The sequence below is a fragment of the Zeugodacus cucurbitae genome, chromosome 3, assembly GCF_028554725.1.
Source record: "Zeugodacus cucurbitae isolate PBARC_wt_2022May chromosome 3, idZeuCucr1.2, whole genome shotgun sequence".
In the NCBI taxonomy this organism is placed as follows: Eukaryota; Metazoa; Arthropoda; class Insecta; order Diptera; family Tephritidae; genus Zeugodacus; species Zeugodacus cucurbitae.
In genome coordinates, this window is record NC_071668.1 from 74093717 (window position 1) to 74107101 (window position 13385).

Genomic DNA, 13385 nt, shown 5'->3' on the forward strand with positions numbered 1-13385 from the left:
TAATTCTAACTAAATGATCTTAATCAAGCGCTAACATAACATAACATGGCACATAAATAATGATGGCATTGCAAAAAAATGTATACATTATAAGTACCATAAACACAGTTGGTGTTTAAACTTTATGCGTAAATAAAATCATATTATTAAAGCGCTGTTGAATGCCAATGGCCATCAGGTGGCAACCACATAAAATCAGCAAACAAATTGTAATTGCCACATACTGTACAGTGTTTGCAGCATTTTTATTTATTTTATATACAAATCTACATATGTTTGTATTAATATTTTTATAAAGCTGATCATACTAGACTGTTGACCCAAATTTGCGGTGCCACCAAAGCATTACCTGGAAAAATAAAAATGAATATGTACAACTTTGGCGTTGGCCTGTGGCAGTTAGACGGTTGCTCAATGATGTGGCGCTGCCACTTTAAAGTGTCCGTCTGCGCTTAACAAGTAGTTTACGTTAGAACTACTTTCCTACTTTTCTGTGTGAAAGAGCGAACAAAAAAAGCGTGTGATGATTGCGAAATCTGTCTGAGAAACCTGTTGGCTTAGAGCTAGTAAAGTTGGAAAACAAGTGTAACAAATCAAACGTATTTACTCGACACATTATGGCAGTTAACATTAGAATACATGGCTGTAGTTGTATGGATATTTGAAAATTTCATTTCATGGTCATTTGCAGCAAAAAAATTTTCCGCGCTTCACACGCATTTCCACTTAAAACGCTTAACGGCTTGTGAAAGCGCATAATTACAACTGCTAATAATGTTCTGTGTAGAAACGAGTATGCACGAGAATGTTTGTGGTTAGTATGGCGGTGGCGCATAAAAAATAATGAGCTGATATGAATGCTTGCGAAAATAAAATAAAATATTGTGTTTTATTTAAATGATTATGATTTCGTGGTGCTTAGTTGCATACATACATATGTAAATATAAACAAAGCTCGTAGAACTGGTTAAGTTTGTTCATATCCAAAACGGTTGTCATTTTTATCACCTGCGCGGAGTTTGACCGATTTAGGCAACTATTAAGCTGTCAATGTGACATCTGGGAAAAAGTGGGTGCTTTGGTAGTAGAAAATGCAGTTTAACTAACTGTGTCCAAGTATTGTGAAAGCTCGTAAGTTTAATGGAAAGCGCGTGAGAACTTTAAGCTCTTTCATAAATTATTCTAGAGCTTATTTTCTAACTGTAGTAACAGTTCTTATTAAAGGATGTGTTTAAAAAGTTTTTGTTAAAGATTTGTTTTTAGTTTAGAGCGAGTTTTCAAGAGCTTAATATCTTGAGAGAGTTAAATAGCAACTTTTCAAAGCTCGGATTCTTGGTTATGTTAATGATGTTGTTCACTAGTCCCCTTTTTCTCGAAATATTAACATGATCTAAGGTTTAAGTATCTATCACTGAACTTTATATTTCTTCTGCTGTTTGAAAAGCTTTAAAAAGTCTGATTTACTAATTTTTTTACGATAAAAACGATTTTTTTTTCAATTTTTTTTAAAACCGAGTCTTTTCTATGTTATCATATTTAAAAAATAAAAAAACACAAAAATTCCAAATGGAGTATAATAGTACTATTCAGTGGCGGATTCCCGGGGAGGGGGGTGGTTTTGGTGTTAAAACACCCCCTAAACTCAAAGAAAAATATATGTTTGTTGATATGGGTTTGGAATGAGGTTATTGATAAAAAAAATCACATCAAATTATAAGCATTTATAATAAGTTACAAGATTTTTGTTGCTATTTATATAATTCGAACTTTCTCTATATTTGTACAAGCAGTATCGTTGAAGCTCAGTGATTAATTGAGGATTACACGGGATCTCACATTCCATGTTATATTTTCCTTGGTTTTTGAAAGCATTCTTCTAGTATTTCATGTACTGACAGATCAATATCCCTATGAATATTCATTGATGCTAGACCATTAAGCCTATCTTGACCAGTCGTATCTCTTAAATAGGTTTTAATTATGTTTAAACTTGAAAAACTTCTTTCCGGTGATGCTATTGAAACAGGCAATAACGCCAATATGCGTAAAATGTGGAAAACATTCCCAAAAGACGTTTTGTTCACTGCTTCTAAAGCTTCGAGAGTATTCCGAAAATGCTTGCCTGAAGTTCGCTGTTTGCACATTTTCACCTCCGCAAGAAAGTTTTGTTCTGAACAGTTAATCACCCTTTCATAAAAAGAAAATATTTCTCGAGCTTTTTTAGCGTCAAATTCGTACTTTGGAAAAAATACAAAAAAAAAAAAAAACGTGTCCAATAATAACTGAATTTTCGCTAGCGAACTGCTATATTAAAAATACCTTGAGTAATAAACTTTTCGTAAAACCCTCCAAAAAATTTTTCTGGATCCACCACTGGTACTATTATTTTTGGATAATTGTACTTACCTTGCTTTAAAGATATTTTACGCATATTTAGTATCCTTTTGTATACGTTCACCTTAAAAGGAAAAAATTAAAAAAAAATGAAACTGTCTTAATTATGAAAAATAAAGTGGAAATAAAAAATAATTTAAAAACTACTTATGTAAAAGATTTTATTATTTTTGGATATTTTTTGTATTCATGAAAACAAACGAGTTGAACTCTCTTAGGAATAATTTAACTTTAGTAATAATTATGAAACTTTAAAATAATTTATAAACATTTGTTATGTGATCGTGATCAAAACAACGAAAATATTATTTGACATAACGTAACGTAAGCACAACACCAATTATAGTGCGTGCCATGTCTATGCCACAACGCCTTAACGCAACTTCCTTATTGCGTTAGTTCAAGTTCAACAACACACAAAGTTGGCATTTTTTCTCCAATTATTTATATTATTTTCATATTTAATTTATTGGAAAAATACCATAATTGCATGCACACAATTGTATGTATATGCATAAAATAAAATTCATGCTGCCATATCTGTACGCCAAACGGCTCCCGTTTGATTAACGAAATAACTACCATACTTCACGTACGAACGGGAAATACCCAGTACACCACAGTATCTACAGTGACACCTGTCAAATCATATCGCAAAATAGCCATAAATGGGCGCGGAACTTGTTTAATTCATGCAATTTCCACAGTGGAATTAAAATATGTACGAGTATATAGTTAAATTAGCGTTTGAATTATGAGCGCAAACTCGTTCAGGATTATTTATCTTGTATTTTTGAGGCAGCGCAATATAATTGCCTATAGTTGGTGTTTATTATGACATTGAATAGTTTATATATCATTTATTATGGCGTAGTTGAAGTGTATGACGTTCAATTATATTTTCTAAATTATCATACTAATAAATATTATTTTTTAAATATTATTTATTATTTATTAAATAGTTTAAAATATTTAAGGCAGTCGTCTGCTTTACAGGCTTCAAAAAATCGATTTTTTTGTTTTATTTTAAATCTCTTCCAAAACTATCCATGAATATGTCTTTAAAATTCCAGCGGCCAATTCGACATATTTTCGAAGCTAGAGCAGTTTTAGTGGCCGAGCGTTGAGCAGGTGCGAATGCTCAGGCAGACTTTAAAGTGCGTTTTCTTGAGTTTTCATTTTCACAAGTGTTAGAAAACGGTGCCGGCGATAGCAAAAAGAATATATGTCCGATCGAAAAAAAAAAACAAAGTGATATAACTTCAGTATTAAATTATCTTCTATTTGTACTAAAAAAGTTGGACAAAAGTATTATTTAAACTACTTATTTTGCAACTTAAAGTAAATTGTTTTTCTTAAAAAAGTGAATTTTTTTCAAACTTCGAAGAAATTTGGAAATTATTAACTTCTAGTTAGGTCTTAGTTCATAAATAAAAGAAACTTATAATAATTAAAAAAAAAAATTGGTTCGACTGTTTCAGATGCATCGCACGATCTCCATCACCGGTACCGATTTACAATTGCAGACAATATATAGCTTTATTAAGCGGCAGACCTAGTGTAATGGCCTAAAAAAGGCGATTTTTGGGAATTTTTTGTTTTTAATACTTTATCAATTATTTCAAATTTTTAAGAATATATTTATACATTTATCAAGAATATACAGTGAAATTTTTGAAGAAAAAAATTTAATATTTTTTAAGTTATAGTCGATCTCCAACGGCGCGAAAAAAAGGTCCTTCACTGCTGAAAATCAAAAATTGACAATATGGCGGCGTTTTAAAAAAAATAGTCGGAGTTTACCCAAAATTTTGGTCGTTTTTGGCCTGCCAAAATTCGATTTTTTGATCAAATCAAAAATCGATAGGTCATTGTACGGAGAACTCTATATAGAACATGTATAAAAAAAATTCGATAGTGATCGGATCATTTTTTTTTTGAGTAATCACTGCAGCAAATTCGGAAAATGCTGTTTCGAGAAAAACGCGTTTAAAGATAAAATGATCGTTTTCATTGTTACCGAGCGGCTGCCCTTTAAACTGATATAACTCAAAAACTATTTGAGATATCGATTTAAAAATTTTAATATGTTATTTTTAAAGGTAATCTACCGAAATTGAAATGAAACAAAAAATTGATTTTTTGGTAATTTCACACTAGGTGTGCCCCTTAATGTGTATCTCGCATTATATATATTCATGAAAGAATATTGCTCGGTTTAAATCTATAAAAAAATCATTTTTTTCAGTTCACTCATTTACATACCTACATACACATATGACGCCGAAGAACCTTAACATTTGTATTAAAATTGTCGGCTTTGCGGTTAGCGGTTCCCTACGATTTCTTAATGTCATTGCAATTAATTTCCATACAGATAATTTTTAATCGCTCGCATTACCTGTCTTGCTATAATCTTATGGTAATTCAAATTGTCGCACAACTGTTTTAGTTGTAACTGTAGTGGTGTTCAGAGCTGTATAAGCGCCACCGCAATACTTGATTTGCAACAGTTAGTTACAAAAAAAATATTTTTTATATTTTTTAGTAAGATCTGAAGTCGATTTTTCGAAATTAACAAATTGCCAATTAGAGCAAAAAGTAAACAAGCAATCAGTTGGGTGTAAATATTTTGGTTATTTGGTGTTGTGGTGGCTCAGATGTAATCTGAGTGAGCTTAAATTAAACCGGCAGTAATTATAATGGCTTATATTGAATTGAAATAAGGGTTTCAAGAGCTTTGCTATCTTCTCATTCTCAAAAATGACATACCATGACTATGGGATGGTTTAACCTCCCATGAACGGGGACAGAACAAGTTCCAGGAGGTGAAAACTTAAATTTTATTGTATATTCTTTAATTAAAGAAGAAGACATCCAAGAATACCGTCCAAAATAATATTCTCTGTTAGCAATAGCGCTATAATTTCTTGTAAAACTCTATTCATCATTCGGATCCAACTTTTATGTGCTTTTAATTGTCAAAATTTGAAATGCAATAAACTTTTCAGCTGTATTCATTGCTTTCAATAATGTCAATAACAGCCGCTGAGGTTAGAAGTGTTTTTACGAGCTTGGGGATTCCCGTTTATTAAAACGAAAGAACTTCTTTGCTTGTTCGTGAATTCTCTGTCCAAAAAATATAACTGCAACGATGCCCTAGTCTCCATATTCACCAGTCCAAAAATAATACTGCAACGATGCCCTAGTTTCCATATTCCCCAGACATGACTCAGTGTGACTTTTTCATATTTCCAATTTACTAAAGAGAATGCATATCCTCACTATCGGTGGCATCGCTATACTTTTCAATCAGACTAGTCTGGATTCCTGGCCACTGCGGAATCGCGGGGAATTGTAAGGCTGATGAGCTTGCAAGGTCAGGGACGACGGACTCATTATTGGAAGCATGGAAGCATGTAGGAGCACCATTGTCCTACTGCGGTCTGCTATTGGACAGATGGGCTTCGGCTGAGCTGGGTAGGCGCTGGTCAGCTGCCAACACATGCTTAGTCGCAAGATCCTTCTGGCCTAAGGTTAACCGCGGTAGGTCTGCTGAACTTTTCGCCCTAAGTAAACCTCACCTCTCCTTAGTCGTAGGGGTTCTTACTGGCCATTGCCCCATTGGGATCCACGCTGTAAGGTTAAAAATCTTACCGGATGCTAGCTGTAGAAGCTGCATGGAGGAGGATGAGATGGAATCGTCTCATCACTTTCTTCTGGAATGTCCCGCCTTTGAGAGATCAAGAAAGAGATTTCTTGGCTCTCACTTTTTGGAGCATGCTCGCGAAATAGCGAATATAGAGGTTAAGAATCTCTGCAGATTTGTAGTAGGTTCAGGGCGCTTTGTCGACTCCTAATTTTGTTAATCTAAGGGGGATCCGGGCTTCACAAAGGACTACATTTTAAAGTCTACGTGTGTTTTTCCATTTCCTTGCTACCTAACCTAACCCTAACCTAAAGAGAACCTCAAAGGGACGTTATTTTACAAGTATAGATGGAAGTCTATACCAAACATCGGGCGTTTGAGAAGTGTTTCGACGATGGGAGGAAGCTGGCATAAGTGCATGATATCGCATGGGGACTATTCTAAAGGTGACAGCATTATTGCAGACGAATGAATTTTTTTTTTTTAAACCAAAAATTCCCGTTATTTTTTGAACATAGCTCGCACAACACAAATGTGAAGAGCTGCTAAACACTAAGAGAAAATATAAGAGCTAATTATACACTAATCATGAAAATTTAAACCACTTCAAAAACAGAAAATTTTCAAAAAACTGCAATCTTTCAAAATTATGCTTTTAAAACCGCAAACATATGGCATTAGTTTCCATGTCAAGCATGTCAAATAGCCATTAAATGCATGTCGTCTGGTTAGAATGCGTCAGAACAGAGACATCGTAAACCAGATAAAGTCGCTAAACATTTTCATGTTTTTATAAGTACAAAAAACAATACAATACAAAATACTGGGTTTTAACACCAACAACATAACATTTCAGAAGTCTGCAGTTCATCAAAACAACAAATACCAAAAAAAAAAATTAAAAACAAAAATAAATTAAATTGCCAACTCATCAGTCGATACCGCACGTGTTTGCGCTTTTTAGCCAAGCTTGCTGATAATTCCTTTGCGAAAATTTCATTTCAGCGAATTCGTAAAAAAAATAGTTGGCACAAATATTGTAGAATTGACAGTTCACGCGTCAGCTGTAGAGCAGCGTATTATAAAAGAATATAAACGATTTGCGTGTGCGCATATTTTAGAATTGTTTTATGACGTCAACGAACGCAGTGCGTTCAAATATCATTTATTTTTACTTCACATTCAGAGATTAAAAACTTAAAATTTATAGTTTGTTTGCGGAAAAAATTAATCAAAGTGGCATTCGAGGGCACATATTTAGGATAAGATATTTATTTATTTTTATTTTTTTATTACTTATTTTGAAATATTCAACTCTATACTAATTATAAAATATCTGTCCTTCCTTTCCATTCGCAGGTATGGCGGCTCCGCACAACGGGGCTACGAAGCGCCCGCTTGCGTTCAGAATGCAATGGTGACAAAAGACAAGAAACCCTTCACCTACACACCGGGCGGCATTGATCTCTCACAAATCAAATCGGAGCGCATGGCAAAGCGATTGGCGCGCAACGCACAGGCCGAGGGCGCCACCGGTGCATCACAACAGAACAGACCGACACAGCCGCAATCGCCGGGCGGCAGTGCTGCCTCTCAAATCGGTGCCGCCGGCATGGGTATGCCGTTTCAGGTGTTGCCACCGCCGCCGCCACCACCAGCAGCGCCACTCGGAGTAGCGGGTAAGAAATTGAATGGCACATCGGCACCGCCACCACCACCACCACCTAGCTCCTCCAATACATTAGCACCACCACAGAATGGCGGTGGACCGGGTAGTGCGCCCGGTTCGCCCAACGCGCAACGCAAGTCGCCCACACCGCAACGTTTCGAACCGCCACCATTGGGTTTCCGACCCGAGATCAAAATACCGTCAAATCCAATGGCGGCATTGCGCAAAGTACCACCGCCGGTGGAGAAGAATACCTTCTGGAAGGATGAGTATGTGCGCGATCGTTCCAAATCGCCCATGGTGGGTGAAAATGATCGGGCTAGTTCACCGAATACCGGTGCTAATGGCAATGCCGTCGGCGTCGGTTACGGTGAGCCAGCACCAGTCAGTCTTAACAACAACAATGTGAACAACAACAACAACGATGCCAACGAACATGTCGATGGTGAGAAATGCGCGTAGAAATATACGCGAAATGCTATATTTTACGGTTCATCACTTCATCAATACACATCAACGCTTTGTATGGGTTTAACCTTGGTCCTTTTTTTTCTTGGTGGTTTGTGCAACGGTTAAGAGTTATTCCAAATAAGCAAAAGGGTTTATGGAAACATCACTTGACCTTTGACATCTTAATATAATCAAATATTTCATGTTGTGGTTTGGGGTCTTTTAATACTTATACGGTCCTGGTACACACAAGGATACCTCATTCTGGAACAGTTTATAAAGTTTACCACTAATTAATATTTCAGCAAACCAACTAGGTATACTAACTCTTTAATTGGTGCTGGCGCCACTAACTCTCACGAATCACACGCTAACTTATACCAAAAAAATCTAATGTTTCCGGAAACTAACCTTAAAATATTTATTTCTTTCTCTCAACACTTGTATCTAACATTTATTTCTCAATCGCACAATAGGTTACAAGAAACCAACAACGACTACCCAGCAACCTGAACTAAACTATAATAGCAACAACTCCACTCAACAACAACAACAACAATACACACCACCTCAGCCTACATACTCACCATCCTATCAGCCGTTGCAGCAGCAGCAACAGCCACAATATAACAACAACACACCCCCCTTGTCGGCTTCATCGCCATCACAACAGCAGCAACAACAATCGCCACGCCCCGAGTTCCGTAGCGTTGCACCACCACAATCGCCAAGTGTTAATGTCTACACGCGTCAAACGGATAGTCCACGCGCTGAAACTGGCACACCGCCACAACGCGCCACCGATAGTCCCTTCAGATATGGTGGTGTACAACAACAACAACCACAGCAGCAGCTACAGCAACAACAACGCGCTCCACCAGCTATATCACCGCTAGCACAGCAACAGCAACCAACAAAGCTGTATACTTCAACACCAAGCGGCGCAGCAGCCGCTACAGTACCGGCAACATCAGCCAACAACTCTCCCAACTCACAGCCAACGGCACAAACTGTGCCATGGCGCACTCAACGTACACCGACGCAACAGCAGCAACCACAATCGACTGCGATATATAACAATGTGTCGCCACAACAACAGCAGGCTCAACCAGCTTCAGCCTATCAGGGTCCCAAGCCGGTAAGTGAAATGATAGAACTTAAAAGTACGATTCGGGAATTTGTAAGTAACTTTGTAGAACAGATTCATAGAGAGCTTTGAAATATTAAAGGTAATTGTGCTTCTAGAGGAAACTTTTGTATATGTATATGGGGTGATCCAAAAGCTAAATTACTTCTACCAAGTACAGAAAAACTCCAGGCATAAATATCTTCAATTCAAAAAGCTTACAAAACGATAGTTTAGTGCTTAAAGCTTCCCGCAAAGATAGAAAAAGCTCTACTATATTTGGAATTATAAGATACGAGTTGTGTTCACGAAATAACGGGAATTTAAAAATTTTCAATTGTTTAAAAGTTCAATTCTTAAATTTTTTGAATATATATTTTTTTTTAAATACGAAAAATTCCGTTATTTTTTCATCACACCTTGAATATATAAGTTTTTTGTTGGACCGATCCATAAGCAATATTTTTACCAAGTACAAAAAGAATCTACATATATTTTTACTATGCGAGAAGCTCAGAAAGCCAAGGCTTAGAACTTAAAATTCCTTGCTAAGATGAAAAAAGCTCAAATATCTTTATAATAATAAAATATTTAGATTGAAATTACAATATCGTAATGTTTATTTGAAGTTATTATAAAATTTCCATTTTTTTAATATTTAGAAAGCTTTGGAAAGCTTTTTCAGCTCCCTGAATCTCTAGAAATTTCCAGAAAATATAATTAAAGCCTTTTCTATTATAAAGCTTCCTAAAGCTCTAGAAACTTCAAGACAATATAATTAAAGCTTTTTCTATTAAAACTCCCTGAAACTCTATAAACTTCGAGAAAATATAATTAAAGCTTTTTCAATTAATAAGCTCTCTGAAACTCTAGAAACTTCGAGAAAATATAATTAAAGCTTTTTCAATTATTAAGCTCCCTGAATCTCTAGAAACTTCGAAAAAACATTATTAAAGATTTTTCAATTATTAAGCCCTCTGAATCTCTAGAAACTTCGAAAAAATATAATTAAAGCTCAAAGCTCTCACTGAAACTCTAGAAACTTCGAGAAAATATAATTAAAGCTTTTTCTATTATAAAGCTCCCTTAAACTCTAGAAACTTCGAGAAAATATAATTACAGCTTTTTCAATTAATAAGCTCACTGAAACTCTATAAACTTCGAGAAAATATAATTAAAGCTTTTTCAATCATTAAGCTCTCTGAGACTGTAGAAACTTCGAGGAAATATTATTAAAGCACAACAGTGAGCTTTCAAACAAAAAATACCGCAATTATTGTCAGAAAATAATATTAAACACACAGTTGTACTACATTCATGAAAACAATTTATGCGTCGGCAAATGCAAAACTTGCGGAAGCATCTATTTTTATCAATGGCGCACTGTCTTCATTTATACTATGTGCGTGTATATTAAATGTAAATTCTAATTAAAGAATATTAAAGTTTTTTTTGCACACATTTTTATGCTTTTGTTTTGCTTTTAGTCATAAAATGTACAGCTACACAGCTGTTGTAAATTCATTTGACAATAATTTCATTAGGAAATTGTATTTTTGGATGCTTCATAACAATTTTTAATTAAAGCTCATGAGCACTTCTGTGTAGTTGTCACAAATTATTGCTTGCACTGATGTGATGGTTTTATGACAATTGTCACTTCGAAACAACAACATACTTTCGTACGTGCCTTTTTATACGAAAATTGAATTCATTGATTCTTCGCTGGTTCATTAAAGAAATATTTTCAATCTCAATGTCAATGTTACACATCATCTGTTCCAATTAAACTGAGTCATACAACCTTCACTTTCTTTTTGGTTGAAGCGCACGTTAATTGATAAACGCTGAATGCTTTGGTGCGTGACTAACGTTCATTTGTTTGGGGGTTAATGGGGACCTTTGTTTTATTTTAATTTCTTAATACAGAACCGGACCTGAGCATGTCTTAGAACTAAATGTGTTTATAAGTTCGAAAATCTTCTAACAAAAACCTCTTTTTGGAACTAAAAGGTCTTCACAAAAACTTTTGGAACTGTGTAGACGTGATCTCATCGACACAGCTATCGAAGAAAAGACCGATGTTATCGGCACTGTAGTAGCGAGCTACCCCTAAAAAAGCTATGAATATTGGTAAACCTACTTTCGGTATTCAGCTATTGAAGAAAAGACCGATCTCATCGACACTGTAGTAGCGCGCTACCCCTAACATTGGTAAACCCGTTTTTGGTATTCAACATTGTTGTTCCCTGTCGTATTTTAAATATACCTTTAGAAAATACCAGCATCTGGAAGTCTTTCTACAACAGCAGATCAGCAACATGAATTTTACCTCTTTGAAAAATATTTCCGACAATTTCATCCATAATTAACCGTTACACCTCGAATTCATTTCAGACCAATGTCGGCTCACTCTACATCGCACCATTGGCTCCAACCACTGAGCCACAGGCGCCCAATGTTGTGCGTCAATTTCAGCAACAACAGCAACAGCAAGCACGCGAATCACCAATTCGTCAAATACCGCAACAGCAACAAACACCACAGCAGCAACAACAACAGCAAGCGCAACCTTTACGCTCCACTGTGCCTTGGTTGAGCACCAAACCGAAAGCAAACGATCAGCCAGAATGGGCGCGTCCCGAGGAGAATGGCAATGTGGTGCCATCGTCGTTGAATCGCATGAAGTCACCGCCGCCACCACAGTTACAACAACAACAACAGCAGCAGCAGCCATCGTACTATCAACAGCAGCCACAACAACAAACTCAGCTCTACGGCTATCAGCCCGAGCAAGGTAACGGCTTTGCTGCAGCCGCACCAACGAATTTCGGCAGCCACGGCATTGGCAGCACTGGCGGCCTACGCTTGCAAATCAATGCCAACGCTAATGCTAATCCTAACAATGCGGCAGCTCAACAAACTGGTCCAAGGGTGAGTGACATACGCTGAATTAATGGAACATATTTATTTTGACAAAAAAATTACTTCTTCTTTATCACAGGAACGCATTATTCCCATCCAATTGGAGCAGACACCGACGAATACATCGCAGCAGCAGCCGAATTTCAATGTCAGCTATGGAGGCGTCACTGCTGGTAAGTAACCACTCGCAAAGCTTATAAAATTCTCCTTTTTCACCCAAAATCTCCACACACACAGCACCGAATGCCTATGTGGTACGTTCACCAAATCAATTCGTTGATCAAGGTTACAACAATTTTCCACAATCGGCTGGCGCTCAGCAGCCAGCAGGTCAGCGCGTGATGTCACCGACACAGCAATTGAATGCACCACGCATTGTGCAACAACAACAGCAATTTACGAATAATAATAATGGCGCTGGCGGCAATGCTAATCGCTCACGCATCATACCCATCGCTATGGAGAGTGAGGGCACACGTGGCCCCATTTCACCATCACCAATCGTTTTGCAAAAGTAAGTGTGTAAGCTGTTGTGTTGTGAAAGCTTTGCGTAAAAGCTCGCAATTTGAAGTTCGTTTCTTTTTTACGATTTGATCGGCTCAGTTATTTCATTGTTTCGATGGCACGCACATTTCCATATATTCTTTTCATACGAGTTTTCGAGTAAACCAAACCATATTTTAAGAAAGCTTTCACTAACTTTACGCTTTTTATTAACATTCTTTTACTTTTTGATTTTGTTATATTTTTTTGTTGCCTCTGCTAAAATGGTGATCAAGTGACAACTACAATCTGGTAGTTTACGATTGTCCACTTGAGGCGGAAATACGGTACAGAATGAATCGTCTCAGGTAGCGTGTGAGATGTAAAAATTGTATGTATCATGTGTCTTAGTATGTCACGTGCCAGTGTTGTTACTGTTTAGCATGAAGAAATGTTAGAGTAAACACTTTCTTGACAGTTTAAATTCACAAAATAATCGCAGTATTTAAAATGACTTAAAAATCATATTTTAATTCTTAACTTCATCGAAAATTTCAATAACTTCAGCATCCCAGTTTTTTCATTCTTTTCTGACACTGTTTGTTCCTAAAATGGGTTCTTACAAAAGTTATACGAAATTTCTAGATATTTTTGACGTTCGTTGTCTTTGAATTACAGGATTATAATAC

General features: G+C 36.2%; 2 protein-coding genes across 14 annotated transcripts in view; one reads left to right on the forward strand and one right to left on the reverse strand.

Moving 5' to 3' along the window:
• The window catches only part of LOC105219401 (DNA fragmentation factor subunit beta), a 102759-nt gene that overhangs the window by 64931 nt on the left and 24443 nt on the right, over positions 1–13385 (reverse strand). Inside the window, exon 5 of one of the 2 annotated variants that reach the window (XR_008470517.1) lies at positions 2407–2458. The gene's annotated coding sequence lies outside the window, so the exon portion shown is untranslated. Of the gene's footprint in view, positions 1–2399; positions 2459–13385 lie in introns of those variants that run through there. The other variant, XM_054227694.1, reaches the window with a different exon arrangement.
• Positions 1–13385, forward strand: part of LOC105219402 (protein piccolo) — a 66348-nt gene that overhangs the window by 42243 nt on the left and 10720 nt on the right. For 8 of the 12 annotated variants that reach the window (XM_054227689.1, XM_054227686.1, XM_054227687.1 and 5 more), the window contains exons 3-8: positions 7403–8157; positions 8639–9300; positions 11686–12222; positions 12293–12386; positions 12451–12727; positions 12993–13064. In XM_054227689.1, coding sequence (XP_054083664.1) covers positions 7403–8157; positions 8639–9300; positions 11686–12222; positions 12293–12386; positions 12451–12727; positions 12993–13064 — 2397 coding nt within the window. Of the gene's footprint in view, positions 1–6932; positions 7150–7402; positions 8158–8638; positions 9301–11685; positions 12223–12292; positions 12387–12450; positions 12728–12992; positions 13065–13385 lie in introns of those variants that run through there. The other 4 variants (XM_054227683.1, XM_054227684.1, XM_054227690.1 and 1 more) reach the window with 3 other exon arrangements.